This window comes from Ambystoma mexicanum, chromosome 8 (assembly GCF_040938575.1).
Source record: "Ambystoma mexicanum isolate Mex_15411 chromosome 8, UKY_AmexF1_1, whole genome shotgun sequence".
Taxonomy (NCBI): Eukaryota; Metazoa; Chordata; class Amphibia; order Caudata; family Ambystomatidae; genus Ambystoma; species Ambystoma mexicanum.
The window spans coordinates 85,492,055-85,515,546 of record NC_090929.1 but is presented as its reverse complement, the minus strand read 5'-3'; the positions used below and the strand labels follow the sequence as shown (position 1 = coordinate 85,515,546).

Genomic DNA, 23,492 nt, shown 5'->3' with positions numbered 1-23,492 from the left:
CAGGCTTCGCGTTCTGTTATGCTCACCTGGTATTCACGGGGACGCCACCCAGCTGTGGGGACTCTGGTGCCCTTCTCAGCCGCTCCCAGGTATAATCAGCGGAGAAGTTCTGCCTGGAAAACAGGTGGTCAATGTTCAAGACTGGGCAACTGTGGTAAGAGCCTCTCAACACCCCGTATGCCCGAAGCCCCTCCCCGGACCTTTCCTCACCTTGTTATGGGTTTTGGCGTGCTCTCCATCCTGTCTTCTTGGCAGGGGCGCGTTGTCCTTTGTGGGAGAGTGCGATCTAGTTACTTCACTGATGCAGGCCCTTTAGAGTCTTTCAGGGAGGTCCTATTACTGTTATACTGTATGCCTTTCTTGGATTTAAATAATGTCTTTTCTCTCTCCTTAGGTGCGCGGAAGTTCGCTGTGGAACGTTGGCTGAATTGGGACTCGCCAGCAGGTGATGGTGCCTTGAGAGCGCCTTGATGCGGTAAGTAGGCACTATGTGCAGCGCTATGATGCCTTGCCTTTGCTAACCTGTTGTCTTTTGTTCCCGTAGGTTGCAGTGCTCACCCAGAGCAAGAAGTCCCAAGGCGATGCTGGTCGATGGGAGACTCGTGAGGTAAGCTGCCGGCACAATTGTAAAATGTCTAATGTCCTTTTTCTCTCCTTTTTGCAGATCCGACGGTCCGGGAGGCTCAGTGTTCCTTGGATGCTGGTTGCAGGAGCGGAGGGCAGCTTGCGGTGGAATCACAGGTAAGCTGCTGCTATTAACAATGTCCTTTTGTTTTTCAGATGCTGTTCTTCCGAGGTTCGCAGATGCAGCTGAACACGATGAGCGTCACGTTGCAGGATTGCAAAGTCCAAGTCGGGTGTGGTTTAAATAGCATCAAGAAAGTAGTCCAGGTAAAATAGTCCCTAGGCTACCACACCCAAAACACTATACCGCATAGCTTGGTTCCAAGGAGCCAAGCTATGTGGATGCCTCCATGTTGACTGGCACTGAAATAAAGTAGTCCCCAAGCACAAGTCTTCATTAAGTATGAGCCTGGCGCCAAAGGCGCAAGGACTGGCCACAAGAGGGCCTAGGCAAAGGATGCCTAAAATTGTTGGGGGCTCGAGCCGAGACCCCTCCTGGCCCATGGACCTGCCGGGGGGGTTTTAGGAAGTGGATCGTGACAGGGCAAACTTCCACACCACCGTTTTCTAGCCCGTCTGTGCCATTGAAAATGGGGTCCAGCCATATGCAAATCAGTCAGGTACTGACACCAATGGTAGCAGCCTAGCCCGAGCTGCTAGGCCAGGTCCCCTCTGCACGGAAACACAAGCAAGCCCAGTCATGTTTTTTCGGCTTTGCTGGGCCTCTTCAGTGAGGTGCAGCTTGGTTCCCCTACTCTGCTTATATGGATTGCTGTTGCTGTGTCCCTATTGGTTTTGACGCTAGGCTCTCCTAATCTTGGACTGATACCTTTGGCCTCGGCTTTGCTTCCTGGATTGGTAAACGTTTTGTCCCTCAATTGCTCTGTTTGCTACTCCTGGATTCCCTGCCTTCTCGTTCTGCAACACCCTTTGTGCTTTTGCCCTGTCGGAACTCTTTTGGATTTGGAATTGCTTTTGTTTTGTGGTTTTTGTTTTGCTCCTGAACCTTATACAGATCCTTCCTTCAAACCTCCAGGAACTTTCTTTGCATAAGGAGTGAACTGTACTGTGCTTGGTTGCTCTTCTTAGATTGCGCCCACTTGCCGTAGGGGTCAGGTGCTTTATTTTCCTTTGGATTTTGGTTCTCTCACTTCACCATTTGTGGAACACATGACTGTGCAGACCTTACTGGCAAGAAACATTTAAGTAGGTCCATCGCCGTCTCCCTTGTAACATCAGGTAGGAACTGGGTACTGTCGAGAGGGTGGTATTATTCATAATTGCCTGTGGGTTATTACAGATATTGATACCAGAGAATGTTTTTTCCTCGCTAGCTCTGCTGGTTGCTCCTGCCTTTTCACCTGAGCCCCTAGCCTGTCAGGTTGTTTATTGCTTCACTGCAGTCTGCGCTCTTGGGGTAAAGTCACACTGTGAAAGTAGACCCCAGTTTGTATACACTACTGGGGTTACCAAAGTCGGATAACAAACCCTGACAACTCTTCAAACTGATGGAAACACTCCCACTATACCACCAGCTGACCCAAGAGCTAATTCAGCTGACTGAGAGACTGATGAAGACACTCCTGCTATACCACCAGCTGCCCCAAGAGCTAATACAGCTGACGGAGAGACTGATGGAGACACTCCTGCTATACCACAAGCTGATACAAGAGCTAATACAACTGACCGAGAGACTAAGAAAGGATTCAGGAACCTCTGGACAACCTGCAAAGCCACTGGGAGGTGACATTTTATCCTAGTGTGAGAGATTTGTTTTTGGTTTCAAAGTATGAATTTGCTTTTATCCCGCCCAGTTAATTCCTGTTACAATAATAAAACCTGTGAACTATGCTTCAATGTTCAGTCTTGTGTGCATACTCCATTGGGACAGTGGGAGATACCTTGGTAACAAGAGGGAGTGGTGATACCAACAGAGCAAGAGGATCTTTCAGCTGAAGTGATTTTAAGATGATGGCCGATTCCTGCCTGGGTGCAAACGTATGGGATTTTATCTTCAAAAACGCTCTCTTCTGAACCTCTAAGAAGGCAATCTCATTCACTGTAAAAGCTTGCCAGGATGTAATCTGATGATTCGGTGAATAAATAGAAACATCTATGGTGGTATTTGTGCCCACTGGAGTTGGAGAATGCCTGGTTGGCGCTATATGTCAAAAACAAAAAGGGTACCTGGTAATGCCTTGTTCGCCCAGGCTTGGAGGTTAGTTGGTTGGTGATATATGCATTATCTCTGGGGAAAAAGCAGGCCTTTGTGATGCTACTGGTCGTTGAGGTGATAGACTATGTGACATGACAGGCTTTGGCCTTAGTTTCTTGGGACTAGAGGGAGGCAGTGATACTCTTGAAGGCTCTAGATGCAGATGGAAACTTCCTTAAGGAAGACATTGAGGAAGTATATCTTGATGTCAAGGATCTTTATGTCTTATGTCCCAATGTCATGTCGCAATACCTAAGCTGCTTCTGATGCTCTTGACGATGATAGACTCAGAATCAATCATTCGCCTGGCGAGCACGTTGCTGGTGATGCCCTCAAGTCAAACCTCCTGACACAAGTGATGCATGCCCTGCTGGTGCTACTATATACAGAAATCCGGAGGGTGTTGTCAAGGTGGGATTTCCCAGAGTGAATGGATTTAGAGTCCTCCAATTTTGGCTTTTCGGGTTGTTGGCCCCAGAGCTATTGCCCTGATGCTATTTATACCTTTTTGAGACCCAGGTTGTGGAGAGAAACAAAAGAGTAGAAAACGTTACCTTGACCGAAAAAGGTTCCGAAAATGTTGATAAATATGAGAAGGGTTGAGTAAAAGCAAAAAACTGCCAACAAATCTGAATTAAAACACATTTACTTTAAAGAAGTAGAGCAAAGCATTCCTGGATGCTGAGCATGTCATTGGAAAAAGACTGCTTCAACTGTCATCACAGTGCATAGTAGGATGCATCCTGCTAGCGAAGTGAAAGATAGGCAAGCACAGAAATCATGAGAAAATGAAACTGTCTCCTTATTATGTCAACAGCGTAGGAAACTGTTCCAAATAACCAATAAAGTAGCCTGGGTGAACAACTGAAAACCCAACAAGCAAGATAGGCAAAAGGTATGACATACATTACTCACTGCAATCGTATTTCTGGTGCTTGTACATGCTTAGATTCACATGCTGTGCATATCGTCTGACATCTAGTGGAAATCGCAGAGTATTGCATCTTTTAAGGGAAAAGGGATGTCGACCTGGGCGTGTCTATAACACTATCCCTACTGTGACATGCAGTTGTTTTTGTTCTGCCATGAGGGAGCCCGAATGAATGCAGGAATACAGAAGAAAAGGAGGTGTACAATGTGTATGTTCCTTCAACTCCAAGAGGAGAGAAAGGGTGGGCGCATGTGAATCTAAGCAGCTACAAGCACTAGAAATACGATTACGGTGAGTAATGTATGCCTTCTGATACTTGTGAATCTGCTTAGAATCACATGCTATGCATAGATTAGCGGGCAGTACCAGGAGATGGTGGTGGGAAATTTGATGGAACAGCAGCAAAGAGATGTCTTAACACTGCCTGACCCACCTGAGAATCAATCTTATAATGTGTATCTAAGCGGTAATGTTGTGTAAAGGTGTGAACGGAATTCCAGGTAGCTGCTTTGCAAATAGAATCTAGAAGAATATTTGCAATGAAATCTATAGTAGCCACTGTGCCTCAAGTAGAATGTGCTCGGCGTGGCGCTAGTGAGCCCGTCCAGGAATGGCAGAGTTTTCCTGAGCTCCGTTTGTCAGCTTGTAAAATCCTGAAAACTGAAGCACAGAGGCAACCCGGGGTACCATGAACCAGAACACGGCTCCATTCAGTAGCTCCGCGATATCTGCTTGATCTAGACCCTTGATCTTGTGAAGGCGGCTTACGGCCCTGCAGAGGCTTGGAGGCCGCCTAGCGGCAGCATCATGCTCTCTGTGTAGGCCTCAAGGGGGAGTGGGCAGTCTGTTTGCGAGGAAGACCATGGTTGAATCGGGAGCGGAAGGGCTCATCCGAGGGGAGCGGTCTGATTCCAGTGCGCTACCGGAGGAGGAGGATGTGTGTCTGCTGACAGAGGAGGAAGAGGTGGACCCCCAAGGGATCCTGCGGCCCGCAGGAGCTCCAGTTCGACACCGCAAAGTCCAGAGGGCGGAGGCAATGTGGATCCCGCTGACACCACCTGGGAATTTGGAGCCATCTGTGGCATACGCACTGAGGCCCAGGTAGGCCCCCGGGGCAGCCCCTGCTGGGAGAGCATGAATGGGAAGGAACACTGGACTGAGGCCCTGAATAGAGTGGCAGCTCTGGCTTGGTGGGACACCGGGGTACCCCTCCTGCTCAGATGACCCATAAGGGAGCGCTCCTGACCTCGGCATGCCTGGAGCCCTGGTGCTTCGACAGTAGGTCTTCTGTCTGGGACCTGAGGGCCAAAATCTGGGGAGCTCCATCCTGATTGCCAGTGCCCACCAGGCCCGTGTACACTGTGCTGTTGCCTGTCCTTTGTTGATCATGCTGTTTGGCGGTGGAACTGGCCTGCTTCCTCTGTCATAGGGAAAGTAGACAAATTACAGAGGAGGCTGGTGGTTGAGGCGGCCTCGACCTCTAAGTCCCCGAGCTTTGCCCCAGGAGGAGGGGGCAGCTGAGGAACCAACCTCCTGGGCTGCTAACCAGGCGCTGCAGATGGACATCCAGGAGATTCTGATGGACCGCAAGGCGGGCATTGGCGGGCTGGACGCTAAACTCGACTCGCTATCCTCCAGCATCGGCTGGATAAAGACGGCGAACGCCTGGATGAGGCAGAGCACAGAGTCTCCGCTCTTGAAGATGGGTTGACGTCACTGACAGCCAGGGTATCAGCCCTGGAGGTGCAACTCAAGGTGGTGGCTGCCAAAAATGAGGACTTGGAGGGCAGAGCACGCCGGAATAATATCCGCCTGGTAGGGATCCGAGAGCGCAAGAATCCAGTTACGATGGAGGAATTTGTTCAGGCTATTTGCAGGGAGGTCTTTGGAGGAGCTGAGCTATCCCCTTTTTTTGTGCCCACCGGATCCCAGTGACATGACTAATTCCGACCATCATTGCCTGCATGCTTAATTACAGAAACCGGGATATGATTCTCTGTCCAGCCAGGCAGAAGGGAGATCTTCAGTAAGATGGAGATAAGTTTCAGGTCTTCCCTGATTTTTTCGGCGCCGGTCCAAGCATCGAGGAGATCCTTTGTAGGGGTTAAGTGTCGCCTTAGAGACATCAACATCCCGTACTCAATGCTTTTCCCGGCGAAACTCTGTATTCAACATGGAGGAAAGATGTAATTCTTCATAATCCCTGAGGCACAAGTGACTTCCTGGATAGGATTGGCGGCCCACACCGTCCCAACGGCGCCAGACCCCGGAATGGGGTCAGGAACTGAGGTCGGGTTGGCCAAGAGGACCCCTGATGCCCAGTGGCTCCCCAGAACATTGGGTAGGTCAGATGACCTGAGGGGGCGGTGGATAACTTTGCTGCTCTGATCCCTTTACACAGTGGTCTGAGCTGCCTCAGCGATATGTTGAGATTGGTAGAAGTGAACGAGCCGACACCTACCTGGGTGGGCACTATCGCCCGAGCACAGCGTTGTTTATATTTCAAGTTGGAGTATGGAGGGGGGTGATGTTCGGGTGGGTTGGGGGTTACCTGAGGAGTGGGAGGTATAAACACGGGGTGGATAGGGGGTGGGGGATTGGTGTTGATTGGGTGGATGTACAAGGGGGAGTAATGTTGAGGGGGGACATGTTGTGGGGTGTTTGGAGTCTGAACCCGGCCTGGTGGCCTGCTAGCAGGTTCTCAATTGGTGTGGCCATATACGAGATGGTGTGAAGCCTGGCACTACTGGCCTGGTGGAATTGAATTTATATGGCCTTCCGGTTAGCTACTTGCAACATTAGGGGGGGTAGGCGCCCCTCCAAGGTTAGGAAGATAGAGCAATACCTTCGTAGACATCGGGTGGAAGTGGCCATCCTTCAGGAGACCCACCTCACCTCTACCTCTGGAAGTGGGGCACTCACTGGGGATGCCATCGGTATTTCTCATCATATTCATCCTATTCGAGGGGGGATGGCCATCCTCATAGGTAGGGGAGTTCTGCATCGTCTCGGTAGCAAAGGATGATAACGGGAGAGCCCTGTTGATCTGTGGTATGCTCGAAGGGGTAATGGTGGCACTGGTCAATTGCTAAAGGCCAAATGTGGACGATGGTAATGCTTTTGATTGGGTAATGGTCCAGTTGGCTGGGTGGCAGGATGCCACCATAATATGGAGTGGGGATCTGAAAACAGTTTTTGACCCCACCCTGGATAGATCCGGGACGGCTCGGGGCTCTGTATCTAAGGCAAGCTTGCATGTGCAAGAGATCGATAGAACATACAACCTTGTGGACGGTTGGTGGAGGCGGCACCGGGATGAGGGCGATTATACTTTTCACTCCTGGGTCCACAGGACCAGTTCCAGGCTTGATTATGTGTTGGTGTCCTGGGTGGGGGGGCTCAGATGGGGGGACTGCTGGATTCTCCCCAGACCCTGTCGGACCACTCACCTGTGCTCCTCAAATGTACACTAGAGGGTGGGAGGAGAGGTGCCCACTCCTGGTGTTTTAAATCAGAAATTAAAAACTATTTTGAATTTAATGAAGGCCCTGTCTCCTCACAAGGGGTTCTCTGGGAGTTTTTGTAAGTGCTACATCAGAGGGGTGTGTATGGCCAAGGAAAATGGGATACTCCGCAGAATCAGGGGGAACCTAGCCTCAAGGGAGGCGCGTTTGAAACAGTTGGAGGATGCTTACATGTCCTCGCTGGATCCCGGAACCTTGGCAGAGCTCTGGCAGGAGCCGGATTCAGGGCAAATGCTGACCAGGAGATTTGGTTCCTGAGTAGGGGTCCCCAGGTGCGTCAATATGTGGAAGAACAGATGCCAGGGGCCCTAATGGCTTGGTTAGTGGCGGCCGATCGCAGGCCTCCACAGGTAGAATGTATCCTGGATGCTCAGGGTGACCCCCTCTATTCAGGGGAGGACATTGTGGCAGTATAGTGTGCCTGTTAAGAATGATTATACGGGTCTCGGCACTTGCAGAATGCTAAATCCTGCGACAATAGCTTGAGAAAGTAGAGTTGTTCTGGGTGGAGTCTCATCTACGTGAGGTGCTAAACTGGGAGGTCACACTGGAAGAGCTTTTGACAGTGATCAAGGGGCTTCCGTGTTTCCAGGTCCCCATGGCCTGAATGGCTGGGGAGTTCTACAAGGCGTATGCCCCCATCCTTGTCCCTGTCCTCCTGCAGGTCTATGCAGAGTTGCTTGCGGCTGGGACGCTTCCCGCCTTGATGCGCAAGGCAAATATTGTGCTGTTGCATAAGAAGGGGCAACCGCCTGAAGACTGGGCATCGTACCGACCAATCTCCTTAATTAACGTTGACAATAAGATTTTAGCCAAGGTGCTCACCAACCGCCAAATCTGACAGCTTTGCTATGTGAAGGGGGAAGCGTCAGGGTTGTCCGGACTCACCGCTCCCATTTGCCTTGGCGATGGAGCCAATGGTGGTGATTCTATAGGAATGGCATATCCAGAGGGGGTTGAGTTTGGGGCTGCACATGTTGGTCATCTCTTGTATGCGGACGACATGGCCCTGTTTATAGCGTACCCGGCATGTAATCTGAGTCCGGTGATGCAAGAAGTTCTCCGGTCTTAAGATCAACCACAATCAATCCGTGGTCTTCCCCCTGACGGAGGGGACGAGACAGTGTATGGATGAGTTTGGCCTTAGGTGGGAATCCTCTGGGGTCCGCTACCTGGGGGGTGTAGATGTCACGCAGTCAGGACAATCTGTTTCAGGATAATTATGGGAGGACGATTGGATCCCTCCAGGAGGCGGTTATGCGGTCGTGGACGCTCCCTCTCACACTGCTGTACCGTGTCTCGATTGTAAAAATTATTATTATCCCCATGCTCCTTTATGTCTTTCTCAATGTTCCCTTGCTTCTGTCTGGGGGATTCTTCTCATGGAACGTTATTACAGGGCGGCACAGGGGCAATTCCTCAGTCACTGGTATGCTACCTGTTTTGTGCGGCCCCATGTCAAGGTGGAAAGTGCACTTGTCGCCCCGGGTCTGTTGCGTGCGGCCATCCACGGGTCTTCCCGGAAACATTGTCTAACACCTTGAATATTATTAAGATCACCTCCGCAGTCTGGAGGAAATTTGTGTGGAAGTGGGGGACATCTTGGTATATTCACCTCTACTCCCAGTACGGTACGTGGCTGGGTTGGGCATGACAAGGTAACAAGACTATCTTTAGTGGGTGGATAGACTGGGGATTGTCACCTTCAGGGATTTCTTCATTGGCGAAGAATACCTCTATATACTGCAGGCGAGAGAGAAGGGGGGGATTCAGCCATAGACACCTTTATGTACTTTCAAGTGTGCCATCCACTTAAGTCACTATGCCCCTCATTCCCTAAACAGCCCCCAACGTGGACCTTGCTACAGTTGGTGATTCAATCCCAAGGGGAGGGCCGTCTGGTTTTGCGTATCTACAATGGCCTTATGGCAGATATACCATGGGAAGTGGAGGGGCTGAGGCAGCGGTGAGAGGGAGACCTGGGCAGGAGCATAGTCGAGGAGGAATGGGCATATGTGCTGGGTAAAACCCAGAGGGTGTCGGTGAATTCCAAATTCAAACTAATTCTTATTAACTACTTACACTAGGTTTACCATACCCCGGGTCAGGCTTCACCGGCACTTTCCTTCTGCTTCTGACTCTTGTGCTAGGTGTGGTACCTCACCGGCAGGATTTCTCCATTTGGTGTGGGACTACCCACAGATTTCTCGTTTCTGGGCTGGGGTACTGGAGAAGATTTGCCTGATTATTGGCGACCGCTTAGAGCCAGATCCCGTGCTTGCACTCCTGGGTTGCACAAGGGCGTCTGGCGGAATTGCTACTGTTGACCACCCGCAGTAGGGTGGCCACGACTTGGGGGAGGGGTCCTCCCCCCAGCCTACAGGGGTGGCTGCAAGATGTGGCATACTGTCATGACGTGGAGACAGCTTTCATCTGTACTGTACCACTGCATGCCCGGCTGCCGGATGTCTTGGCACCATATGTGCAATATTTGATCTCAATTGCTGACTAGAACAGGGGTGAGGAATGGGGTGAGGTTGTCATCATATGCATTGTCACTACATATTATGGACTGTGATCAACGGACAAGCCTACATCACTGGCACTGTTTTTGCAGATAGTAATCCTGAGTCTAAAAGGTGATTTAAGTAAAGTGTGTGGGGCGTGGCTTGGCGCCGATGGCGAGCGGTAGCTGATCCGCCGAGCTCCGGCCGAGACGCCGTTTCCTGATCCTTTTTCTCCGGCTCGCGTGCGACCCCGACTTCTGAGTAGGAACGAGCGGTTGGGCGAAGCAGCCCTGCACCTGAATAGTTGTTGGGCCCACCAAATTGGACCCCCCTGAGACTCCGGTGGCCCTGAATCGGTTCTCCCCCCCTCCCGTTCTTACTGGATCCAAGATGGCGCCCCGCACAGCATAGCGGTGCCTGCGAGGGGTACCCCCTCCCCCAACGGATTCCAGGGCCCGGCGGGGAGAGGCAGCAGCAAAAGAGAGGCTCCGCTCTTCTGGAGACCACCTCTACGGACCACACCATCACACACGGGGGCAGACCACAGCTCACGGCCCGATATTTGGCCAGGTGAAGGGCCCCACCAGTGATCTCACAAGTGAACTAACTTTTGAGGCCTAAAAACACCCGCAACCATCGCTCCAAGATGGCCGCCAAGAACAAGACCAGAGCCGCCACCATGGACTCCTTTGTTTCCACCAGGGCGAAGACCCCCACTCAATCCAAGGCCAGCTCCTCTGAAGTTGCCCAGTCGAGCGAAGAGGTGGCGGCCGATAACCACTCTCAGATACTTGATGCTATAGCCTCGCTAAAGACGCATATAGACTCCAAGATCGACGAATTCAAAGTCGATATTCAACTGATCCGCCAGGACGCTCGCAACTTAACGGAGAGGGTCGCGACCGTTGAACAGTCGGCAGAGGAAGCCTCCACGGCCATCACAGCCATAAAGTCCGAAGTTGTCCTCCTGAAGAGGAAAGTCACCTTTTTGGAGGAAAAGGCGGAGGAGGCCGAAGGTCGGGCCAGACGGAGCAATATCAGGATCCTGGGGGTCCCGGAGGGGAACGAGGGAGTAAATACCACATCCTTCGTAGAAACCCTTCTGCTACAAGAAATAGGGGCCGGCAAATTGACCCAGGGATTCTCTGTCGAAAGGGCCCACAGATCCCTTCAGAGGCGCCCTCCCCCCGGATCGCACCCCAGACCCATAATCGCTAAGATACTGAACTTTCAGGACAGAGAAACTATCTTACGGCGATCCAGGGAGGGGGGCCCCATCGAGCGAGGAGACTCCAAAATCTCCATTTATCCGGACTACACGCAGAAGGTACAAAGAGAGCGGAACTCATTTGTCCCGATAAAAGCCCGGCTCCGACAACTGAACCTAAAATATAGACTACTTTATCCATCGCGCCTAAGGGTTGTCTACAAGGAGAGAGTGGTATTTCTCGAGAACCCAGATGCGGCCAACATGTGGCTTGAGGATAATAACCTGGCGGATGGCAAGGACAACTCACAGACTGAGACCTAACCCCCCAGCGACCCCCATGTAAGAAACATCGCACGTGAGACCGGAATACAGAAGATAATCCAACTACAGTTTTTTCATTTGGAAACGGCCTCGTTCGGCTCTGCCGCCAGGCCCTTGCCCCACCCCCAGCGTAGTATTTACCCGGTCTGGGCACCCGCCTGACCCAGCTCGCGCCCGACTCCCGGATGGGCTCCGACGGCTCGAGAGCGCCTGAGCACCGCGACAATGTTGTAGTTGCTGGGCGCACCAGTTTAAGTTTTGTTGTTAGTTTTATTAGTTGTACAGTCTTCATGCCTCTTTTGCCAACGCAGACCGAGATGGGTCTGGGACATGACACCGATGAACGAAATGCAGTGGTATCCCCCCTGCAGCCCACCCGAACAAGACTAAAGTGGAGTCGGACCCCAGAGTCCCACACCAAATCTGAAACTCGAACCGGATGGCGGCACAGCTTACTGTAATGACCTGGAATGTGCGGGGCATGGGCTCATACCTCAGGCGCAATCGTATACAGTCCTACCTCAGGAGGAAGAAAATCTCCATTGCACTCCTTCAAGAGACTCACCTCACGACGGAGGCCATGTCTAAAATTGCAGACCGGTGGGCTGGGACTGTTAGAGGGTCCCCCTACTCTAAATACGCCAGAGGGGTGCTAATATGGATAAGCCCGGACGTCCCCTTCCAGATGGAGGGAAGTGAACAAGATAAAGAAGGGAGATTCACAGCGATTTGGGGCACATTGGAACAAACCCCAGTCTGCTTCATCAACTCTTACTTCCCTCATCACGGGATATCGGCGTACCTCGCCACATTGATAACGAAGCTGACTCGGTACCGGGACCGCACCTTCATATGGGGAGGGGACTTCAACTGTGTTGCTGACACGAGTGCAGACAGATCGCTGCCCCCCCCACGCCCGAGCAGCCTCACATCCGGTGCCTTGAGGGAAACTCTGGAGCAACTCAACTTAGTGGACATCTGGAGGGAACACCATCCGACCGACAGGTCCTACTCCCACTACTCAGCTCCACACGGAGTTCACACAAGAATTGACTATCTGTTCATCAATAAGGAACTTACCCCACACATAGCAACCACAGAATACCTGGGGCGGACGATCTCCGACCACTCCCCACTGACCATGTTATGGCAAATGAGAGGCCCCAGACCCCCGATCCCCATGTGGAGGATGCCGACCGCGGCACTTGCGGACCTCGAGTTCAGGGAAACCCTTGCCGAAAAATTGGAAGAATACTTGGAGAACAACATCGGTTCGGTCCCCTCCTGGGGCACATTATGGGAAGCAATGAAGGTGGTGACCAGAGGCGAAATCATATCGAGAGCCGGCGGAACTCGCAGGCAGTTGCGGAGAACCCTGGAAGCACAGGAAGCTGAGATCTCCCGACTGGAGTCCACATGCGACAACTCTATGGAGACAGAGACCAAGCTGAAGGAAGCCCGCACAGCATGTCAGCAGGCATGGGAAAGACTGGAAAAATTTGATTTCGCCACGCACACCGCCAGATCTCATAAAGAATCGGACAAACCGGGAAGACTACTAGCATGGCTCTGCAAACGGGAACACCCCAAACATCTCCCAGTGGAGATACGGGACGCTAATGGGTCATCCCACTCGACTCAGCTAGGGATCAATGAAGCCTTTGCTAAATTCTACACAGAACTGTATACCCACAAGACACAGATTCCTGCTGCAGACATCATAGACACACTCGAGGAGATAGAACTTCCCCACATTTCGCTCGAGCAGAGAGAGGAGCTGGAAACCGAGATCACTCTTGAGGACGTTCAAGGGGCAATCAGGTCCCTCTCCAACAACAAAGCCCCTGGCAGTGACGGCCTCCCACCTGAGTTCTATAAAGCGTATGAGTCCATCCTTGCCCCAGTTCTCCACGAGGTCTACCAGGAGGCACACACGGATGGGATTCCCCCCAACACCATGAAGGAAACCATAATAGTCCCCATGCTCAAGCCACACAAATCGCCCACCGACTGTGAGTCCTATCGCCCTCTGGCTATGCTAAACTACGATGCCAAGATCCTCACATCCATATTGGCCCGCAAGCTAGCCAGGGTGGTGGGTTCCATCGTTCACGAAGATCAGAACGGATTCGTTCCTGGGCGCAACACCACTGCTAACCTCCGGAGGTTGCAGCATGTAATGGCCGAAACATATGACAGGGACGAGGACCTGGCGGTGTTGTCGCTCGACGCCATCAAGGCCTTCGACTCCATATACTGGGAGTGGATCAGGGAGGTCCTGAGAAGATTTGGCTTTGGAGGGGGCTTCATCAGGTGGGTTGAGGTCCTCTACAATTCCCCGACGGCGAGAGTAAGAACGGGAAGAGTGGTTTCAGCGGCTTGGGATATACAAAGGGGAACAAGGCAGGGCTGCCCGTTATCACCCATGCTGTACATACTGGGCCTGGAACCGATTGCATTATACTTCAGGCAGCAGCTTTTCGATGCTGGCATTAAGGTGGGCAATGCACACCACATAATATCCTTGTATGCAGACGACGTCCTTCTTTACCTAAGCTCCCCCGAAGTTAACGCGCCAACCGCGTTGGAGATACTGGACAACTATGCGAAGTACTCAGGGATCCGCTTTAGTAGGAATAAGTCCTCTGCCTTCCCCTTGGCGGGCTTACGCAACATTCCGGAAAACAATCTCCCAGAGATAGGAATAAGCTGGCAACTGGTCCAGTTCCGTTATTTGGGGATCAACATAAGCCACACCCCGCTACTCATGCATGAACACAACACCGAGGCCGCCATCACGAGTCTCCGAAGTTCTATAAAGTTTTGGTCCAAGCTCCCATTGGCCATGGTGGGCAGGGCAGCGATTGTCAAGATGATCGTACTCCCCCGATTCCTGTATTTCTTCGTAAACATTTGCCATTACATTAGACCGTCCTTCTTCAAGAAGCTGGAGGCCATCATCAGGGACTTCCTTTGGGGCCCACACAGGCATAAACTGTCGCTGTCCGTCCTCTCTCTCCCACACAAAGAAGGCGGAATAAAGTTACCGGATCTCCAGTTGTACTACCTGGCTGCCCAGCTGAGTCACATAACGAGATGGCTCTCGGATGAGCCTTCAGCAGAGACCGAACTGCTGAGGCAACCCTCGGACAATGTGATCCCCAAGGAGATCCTATGGCACCCTACATGGCAACCCCCGGTCCCCTCCATGGTGATTGACCTGGGAAGAAAGATATGGGCCAGGTCCTGCTGCATCAGGCGAATACGACACCCATACTCTCCGGACAATCCCATCCTAGCAGACACCTGTCGAACGGCTGCAGACATCTCTACGGCAAGGAGGTGGGAAGAGGCCGGCATTTACACATGGAGCGACATGTATGAGGAGGGAGAATTCAGGGATTTCGAATCTCTTAAGGCTGCCGATGGAATTCCCCCGGGCCAGTTCCTCTGGTACCATCGCCTCAAACAAACTGCTAAGAAACAATGGACCGGATGGCCGGAGGAGCCCTCCCCTGACCCTCTGCTACAAGAGATGCATGACCTCTCGGACGGCTGGAGACCTGTCTCCAGGCTTTACAGCAGACTATGTGATAAAACCAACCCTAAATGCGAAGATCTGAGGACAAAATGGGAGGCGGACCTTGAGACCCCGATTTCAGATAAAGAATGGGAAAGAGCGCTGATATTTCCCAAAAAAGTATCCAGGAACACCAGGTTTGGCCAGATCCAATTGAACGTTCTTTACAGGACATACATGACCCCACATAGGGTTGCCTCCTTCAATAAGACATCCTCCCCTGCATGCCCCTGGTGCGGGAATGATAAAGCAGATGTGATTCACATGTTCTGGACCTGCACCAAGGCGATGGCACTGTGGTCCAAGGCCAAACAGACCTGCATGGACGCCGGAATGACAAGATACGAATGGACTCCTGGCGAGTGCCTCCTGGGGACCTACCCCAGACCTAGCAAATCCAAGCACGCTGTTAAATTAATGGACATCTCATGTATCCTGGCTAAAAGAACAATAGCGATGGCCTGGAAGACGCCGTCGGGCCCCAGGCAAGAGAGATGGCTCAAAGAACTCGAGAGATGGACAACAGCTGAAACCAGGGCCTGGCAGGAAGGAATCACGAACAGTGGCGAAACCGAAGGTGGCACTTTGGAATCATGGAAGGCCCTCCTCAGAGACATACGCTTCAGCGCTGACTACAAACCCCCCTGAAGTCCCACACCACTGCATTGACACTGCTCGGATGCCGGCATTGGTGGAACCACCCCTGTGTTTGACCCCTCTTGCTTCCTGAAACTTTGGGTCATTGCCCCTAACCCACCCGTCCACTGTAAGTTTGCTACAACATGAAGACTGTTGTTGATTTGTTTGTTCCCCCCCCCTTGTTTCCCCCTCACCGTCTCCTCCCCAGTTCAAACCAATGTTGATTTCTTGTTGTATTGCACGTTTTCTTTTTCTTTTTTCTATCAAAACCAATAAATAAATTTTTTTAACATAAGTAAAGTGTGTGGGTGAACAATCAATTGGGTTGTTTTTACGAGTACCACATCAAATGACAAAATGTCTCTATTTACTGGAATAACAGTCTCTGCTATGTGATCTACGTGCCTCGTTAAGAGTGTCCATACATCCTTGAGGCATTTGGAGATGCCCGAACTCTATGACTTCTGGAGCCAAGCTGCTAAATTGAGAGTTTGAGGGCATGGGTGTAGTGCGGTCCTCTGATCCTGGGACAGCATTTTGTAGGGGCAAGTTTCACTGGAGGGCAAAGTGACATTCTCATGAGATGGGAGAACCAAGGTTGACAAACCCACATTGGTGCTATCAGGATTAGTGTAACGTGTTCCTGGTGCATCTTGTGAATTATACTGTTGAGAAGAGCAGATGGGGGGAAAAGCATAAGCGAATTTCCCTGACCATTTGATCCAGAGACCGTTCCCCTTGGACATCTTTTGGGGATACCTGGAGACGTAATCTGGGAATTGTGCCTTCTCCAGTGTTGCAAAGAGGTCAGTGTCTGGATGCCCCCATTCTGCAAAGATGTTGAGCAAAATGTGTTAGTGTAAACACCACTCGTGTTCTACGGGTAGCTGAATGTCTCTGCTCAGCATGTTTGCAAGAAGATTGTGTTCCCCTGGAATGTGTGTGACAGGAGGAACAGGTTGTGTTTGTGTGTCCACTTCCAAATGCTTTGTGACAGTTTGGACAGCCCTGGAGAGTGAGTACCTCCCTGTTTGTTTATGTAAAACATGGCTGGGGTGCTGTCTGTTAGGACTAGAACGGTCATCCGTTGTAGTTGTTCAAAACCTTTCAGAGCTTTGAACACTGCTAGTAGTTCTAACAGGTTAATGTATCTATTCACTACAGATTGTGACCAGGTGCCATGCGCTGTCTGGTGGAGAATGTGAGCTCCCACCTTGACAGGGATGCATTTGTGGTGAGAGTGACTTCTACTGCAGGAGTGGTGAATGATTTCCTCTTCAGAATGTTGGCCTTCGTCCACCACTGTAGTGATAGAACAAGGGCTTTCAAGGCAGCCACTAGATCATCCCACTGACTGCTTGCTTGACACCATTGGCTCGAGAGCCACTCTTGCATAGGACACATACCCATACGGCATGTGGAACCAGGAAAATGCAGGATGCCATTATTCCTAATAGACGCATGACACTCCATACAGTTATCTGACGACCGCCCACACACTGAGGAATCTGAAACAACATGTTTTGGACCCTCTCATTGGAGGGAACACAAGTCTGTCTTCTGTCCGAATTAGGGCTACCAGAAATTGTTTCACTTGACTGCAGACAAGACTTGATTTCTTTTCGTTGATAGAGAACCCCAGTTGAAAGAGTAGGTCTTCAGTCTTTTGGGGGGTTTTCTAGACATGCCTGATGTGTGTCCCCTGTTATGAGCCAGTCTAGATAAGGGTACACTGGAACAGACTGTCTGCGCAAGTGAGTAGCCGCCACTGCCAGAACCTTGATAAAATCCCTTGGGGCTGAGGCAATGCCAAAGGGGATACTTCGAATTGACAGTGAGTGTAAGGATTGGCAATATAGAGCAGAATTCCTGGAGATTGGGCGGGTAGGCACTAAAGCAAAATAGTTTGAGCTGAAACTATCATTGGGCCAAGAAAAATACCTATTATGCATCCTAGATAAGGAGGCTCGTACTTTGTTTTTAAAAGCTAGGTTAGGGATTCTCCCTCTTGCGCGGATTGTCAGCTCTTGGGGCTGAGTTGACTGAACTATGTGTACAATTTGTGGGAGTGCTGTTGAAATCTTATCAATTTCCTGTTTCTATGTCCCCTATAAAGGAGCCTGCGCCTTAAGTGGCTTGTTTCAACATATAAAAAGTATAATTTAAATGACGCAAAAGACACCTAAAATCTGTCTTAAACACTCAAAACAGTGCTGTGCTTCAAACACAATTGTTTATCTTAAAAATTCCATGGCCATTGAATTGCAAAATATGAATTGGTTCTTATTCTTTTTATTGTGTTTATTGGGTTTTACATGTTATATTGTACTTGCTGTGTTATCTTGTGCTTGTATGGAAGATGCCGAAATACAGTTATTTTTACTCCTACTACTGCTAGGGAGTGTTCTCTATCTTGTACCTTTGGTAATTCAAGTGCGCTTTCAACACTGAAATAATGATAAGTTACTCACCTAGTGACTAACGTACTCTTAGTCCATAGTTCCCTTTCCTACATACTGTATGGGCGTCCCTTGCGAGGGATGGGAGATGGAACCCTTTTCACCAGAAAAACCATCTTCCACCCAAAATCACGGCTCTGGGAGCATGCTCTGCCCTGACTCCGCCCTCCGGCACCACACCTCAGTCCCCACTGACGCGTCGACAATAGATCTAACATTGCCATTAGCCACTTTTGGTAAGGTTTGTGCTACATCAAATACCGGTAAATAATTTTAAATCATCTCTATGTACACAGCATATTAAAATCGGATAAAGTATTATGTAGCCAATATCTTCAAACGGTATTCTTTCACCACCATTAAACTCATTAAGAATAATACTCAAAGTAGCCTATTTTTCTCATTGAATAGCTGGAGATTGAATTCAAAACTAGTAACCATTTCAAATATTTTGAAGTTGATGTACTATAGGCGTGTGTATCTGAATGCGCAAATGTTAGTAAGTGAATGGAGAGTTTGTTGAAATTAGAAAGATAACATATGTCATAACTGGCATAAATCAGTGTCCATTGTGTTGTAACTCAGACCAGGTCATAAGTGTTTCTAACTTTCTGCTTTTCATTCTCTGCTCTCCCAGTTTTAGGTCACCATTTGGACCATCACCTTGGATGTAATTTGAACACACTGACAGATGTCTTTCACCAACAGAAAATGTATCTTTGCTTTGACAGCCATAACATTGGCAATCGTGTACTACATGAACTGGTACGCAACACAACTCCGATTTCAGATGACAACTGGAGAAACCACTAATAGCACAGATATGACAGTTGCAAAAAGAACCGATCACAGAGAACAGTCCAGATACATCGGTCAAATGTCAAAGTCTACAATCACTCCATTAGAGAATGCAAGGACCTTGGTCATAAATGCTTACCATGATAATCGCGAAATCAACAAAACCCGCATCATTGCAATTGTTTGCCATCAGGAAGTGAAAGAACTGTATTGCTGGAATCACTGTCGATCGCGGAATGGCTTCTTGTCAATAAAGAAGGCCACTCTAGAAGTTCACAATGATAGGTTTGGATTCCCATGTAAAGGAGCAGATGTGCTTTGTGTAGAGCCGCCGGGCTGTGATCCGAAGTATGTGTCCATTCATTGGGGGCCTGAAGCAGACAGTGACCAACTACCTGTCTTTGAAATAAAAAACCGCAATCCAGGACCAATTTCGGCCAATTTCACAGTATGCATTTCCACCCTATTTGGGAACTACAATAACATCTTGCAGGCTGTACAGTCTATAGAGATGTATAAATTGCTTGGTGCACAGAAAGTCGTGATCTATAAAAACAACTGCAGCGCTGCGTTGGAGAAAATCCTGCAGTACTACAGTGCAGAAGGCACCGTCGAGGTTGTAGCCTGGCCGATTCATGAGCACCTGAGTACAACAAATGCATGGAAGTACTCCAAAGACCCTAAGGACATTGGATACTATGGACAGCTGGTAACACTTAATGACTGCATCTACAGAAATATGTACAGAAGCAAATATGTAATACTGAATGATCTGGATGAAATTATTTTGCCCTTTAAGCACGTAAATTGGCCAAGCATGATGGAAAGTCTGCAGAAACAGCACCCAGATGTAGACATCTTTCTTTTTGAAAACCACATCTTTCCCAAAACTGAATTTACGTCAACTCCCATGTTTAATACAGCCTCTTGGAGATTTGTGCCTGGGGAGGACATTCTGCAGCATGTGCACAGGGAACCTGACCGGGCCACTTTCTTCAATGGCAGAAAGATGATTCTAAACCCTAGGAAGGTCATTCAAACATCCGTCCACTCGGTTCTAAAGGCCTACGGAAAGAGCCTCAAGGTTCTCATGGATGTAGCAATAGTGTACCACTGCAGAGGCCCACTACAAGCTGCCCTACCCAAATCCTTGCTCATCAGAGATATAACAATATGGAGGTACAATGGATCTTTGATTACAAATGTTAACGAGGTACTAACAAAAACTAAGCAAATACCAGTGACCTGATTAGTCTTCTTCTTGTGTCTCGCAATGAACTTTTGGTTTTCAAGTACAAATTTACTTATTATCAGGGGGCAATTTCCTAAACACTGACTCCCTTTATTAGAACAATGAGAACAGGTGGCAGATTACAGCTGTACAGTAACTTACATTAAAAATGTTGGTATACTTTTAGCAAGCCCTCCATTGTGTGCTGAAGTGAGCTCCCCTGACCACTGGGTGCTCTAGTATAACACCTCAGAGGGTCCACAACCTTAGATTACAGTAAACATTTCCAGAAGGTACCTGACCACAGTGACAAAGTATCTTGAATAGTTACAGCAGATAATCTAGTGATTGCTATGAAAAAGCCAAGGCAGAGGTCAATTAAGAGTGTGTGAAAATACTGGATTGAAAAAGAATTTCTTCTGGTTGTAAAAATGGTTATTAGAAATGTTGGGCATGCCTTTGTTTGATCTCGAATGTGCACGCTCCCCAAGCTAATGAGAGTTTCCCCATTTACCAGAAAACCCCCTGGTCAAAGCCAGGGGATCCACAGCATTCTTGGGGAGTCCTTCATAAATTGTTAATTAAGTATACTGCTCAGGCTAAAGTCTGGAGGAGTGAATGGTGTGCGTTTTAGAAGGAAAACTGAAAACGAAGTAAGCAAGATCGGCAAAAAGTATATGTTTGTTGAATATGGAATGATTACATTTTATTTAGGAGATTTTTACCTCTTATTAGTGTTTCAAGATTTTGCACGTGGGTGGAGATATTCAGTGTTCTTGAATTTTAACAAAGATTCAACTATGGAGAACCTAGAGTTTATACTTAACCCAAACATCTCCTTCTCCCACAAAGTCCACACAGATCCATGTACATGCCTTTGAGTGAAAATACATTCTCCCGTTCCTGGAATTGAAACAAATTGGAACCGATTCAATAACACGTCCTAGGCAGAGACTGGGCTGTTCCCACACCAGGTTGCCTGCTTATGGCTCTTGACAGCCAAAGAGGGTGGTGGGACATGGTTGTTCACGCCTGGGAGCACAGCAGAATTGTGGCTTGTCAAAGGGACTGTCTGCTGCTCTTAAGTCTACTGCCATCAGGAGACTAAAGCAGTGGGTTTATGTTGGTCTTATGAGGCAGGGAAGTGTAAAGAAACTACTTTCATCCTGCATACTGTGAAGAATGTCTAGAGCAGTGGTACTTGCCACTTAGCAATCCCTCAACATGTCGAGGGAGTGCCATCTGCTTCAAAAAGGGGGATTTGCCAGACCATTATCAATGGTTTCTGCAGTGCCCAGAATTTTCAAGCAAGAAATGGTGTGCTGCGTGCATGTGGACAGCCGAGAAGGCAAGTGACTTTGGCCCTCATTACGACCCTGGCGGAAAGTGACTGACCGGAGCGCCACAGCGTAACTAGCGTTTCCGCCATTGCACGAAGGAGCAAAGTGCGGCCCATTCCGACCCATCGGGCACGAGCACCACGCCACGGCGGAAGTGCAAAGTCCGCGATGGCGGAAATGACCCCAAAACGGCCCACACCGCTGCCGTACGGCGCCCTAGGTGCAATACCGCCACCCCTCTTAGCGGTCACCGCAGTGTGCGCCTACCGGAAAGTACGGTGACCGGAAATATACGGAAACGGAAGTAAAAACATGGGCCCGGAACGGGAAACATCCCGGCGTACACCTATAAAACCACTAAAACCACACAACCACTAAAATCACTACCCTGAAACACACCCCAACCCGTCACCCACCCTAGCGAAACCAAGACAAATGGGAAAAGTAGCGAAGAAAGCGTGCGACCGCAAGCGGCAGGTCCACTTCTCCCGTGAGGAACTCACCGTGCTAACAGAGACCCTCCAGGAGAATGCTGCCGTCGTCTTCTCCACGCAAATGACCAGAACGGCACTTGCAAACAAGAAGACCATATGGGCTCTGGTGGCACAGCGGGTAAGTGCGGTGGGGACCGCACCCCGCACCCCACAGCAATGCCGCAAGCGATGGGACGACCTGCGGATACGCGTCCGCAGCATACTCTCTGCCAACCGCAACATTGCCACAGCCACCGGGGGAGGTCCTGAATCACCCATCAAGTTGACCCCCTGGGAAGAAATCTGTGCCTCCACCATCGGAATGGAGAGCATAGAGGGAGTCGGAGGGATGGAGAAAGGAGTGCAGACATCCGAAGATTCAGGTAGGTGTGCCAGATAAAACAATGCCAAATCCACACAGTCCATCCATGTGAAGTACCATGCGTCCACATAGTGCAACAGAAACACATGTCCAGGAGAACGTCCACACACATCGGCCTGATAGCGCACGTTAAAACCCACAATAAATACATAAATAATTAAAAACCCCTAATACACGCACTACACGTGCAGCAGGCACACCCTAACTGCAGGCTGCCAAACAACTGCACCCTCACTCCACACACAAATCAAAGCACCTCCAAGGACCCGACCCAAATCACCCTCAGGTACCACCCCAAAGCATGTGATACAATGCCATTCCAATTCCCACAGACCCATCATTAACCCTCGCCCTCCTTTACTCCACCACAGGGTCCGATCCAAACGACGAGCTACAGGACACCCCTACCAGCACACCTGCAAAGAGGGCCAAGACCAACGGCCAGAGACCCTCCACCTCAGCTGCACGCATCAAGACACGGCAGCAGCACAAATCAGGTGGCAGCACAGAGGAGGGAACATCAACAGGCACCCCAGCAGCCAGCATGCCCACAACACCACCACCACAGGTCCCCCCAATGGATGCCACAGAAGGCACTGCCTCTGGTGGCAGCAGCACCATAGGTGACACCCCATTGATGGCAGCATGCTCGGACACAGAAAACGGGGATGTCGAAGTCAGATCCATCCATGACCTGTCCCAATCCCCCTGTCTGTCCCATCCCGTACAACATGAGGATACCACGCAGGGGCACCCACAAGACGACGACTGGCCATCCCCCACAAGCCCTGTGGCAAGGCAACATGAGGACAACAGCCCCTCTGTGACACCCCCGCAAATGGCCATGGCCCAGCAGAGGCAACAGTCCCTCGACCAGTTAATCGTACAACAGCAGCAACTGGCCACACTCCTCAAGGACCATGCCGATGAATGTGGGGGCACTAAGGCAGACATAGAAACATCAACTGAGACACTTAGGGCAGAAATGGAGAGAGGTACAGAGACGCTAAGGGCACAAATGGAGAGTAGCACCGAGAGCCTGAGAGTCCAAATGGAGAGAAGCACCGAGAGCCTGAGGGGGGAACTGCATGCGACGTCCAAAGACGTATGTGCCGAACTTGCCGCAGTGCGCCGTGTGCTCACTGAGCTCTCGCAAACCCTTAGGGACATGCATGGACGTGAGCAGGCAGACACATCATCCGTTGCAAGTTCCGTCCACGGCAGCCCCCAACGTAGATCTGGAAGGAACCTGCGCTCC

At 50.1% G+C, this 23,492-nt stretch overlaps 1 protein-coding gene across 1 annotated transcript in view; it reads left to right on the top strand.

Annotated features, from left to right (window-relative positions):
• The window catches only part of LOC138473534 (uncharacterized), a 46,020-nt gene extending 25,795 nt beyond the window's left edge, over positions 1–20,225 (top strand). The window contains exon 3 of the mRNA XM_069612141.1: positions 18,648–20,225. Within this exon, the coding sequence (XP_069468242.1) occupies positions 18,702–20,057 (1,356 nt within the window). The 5' untranslated portion in view covers positions 18,648–18,701 and the 3' untranslated portion in view covers positions 20,058–20,225. The remainder of the gene's footprint in view (positions 1–18,647) is intronic.
• Positions 20,226–23,492: the final 3,267 nt, after the last annotated feature.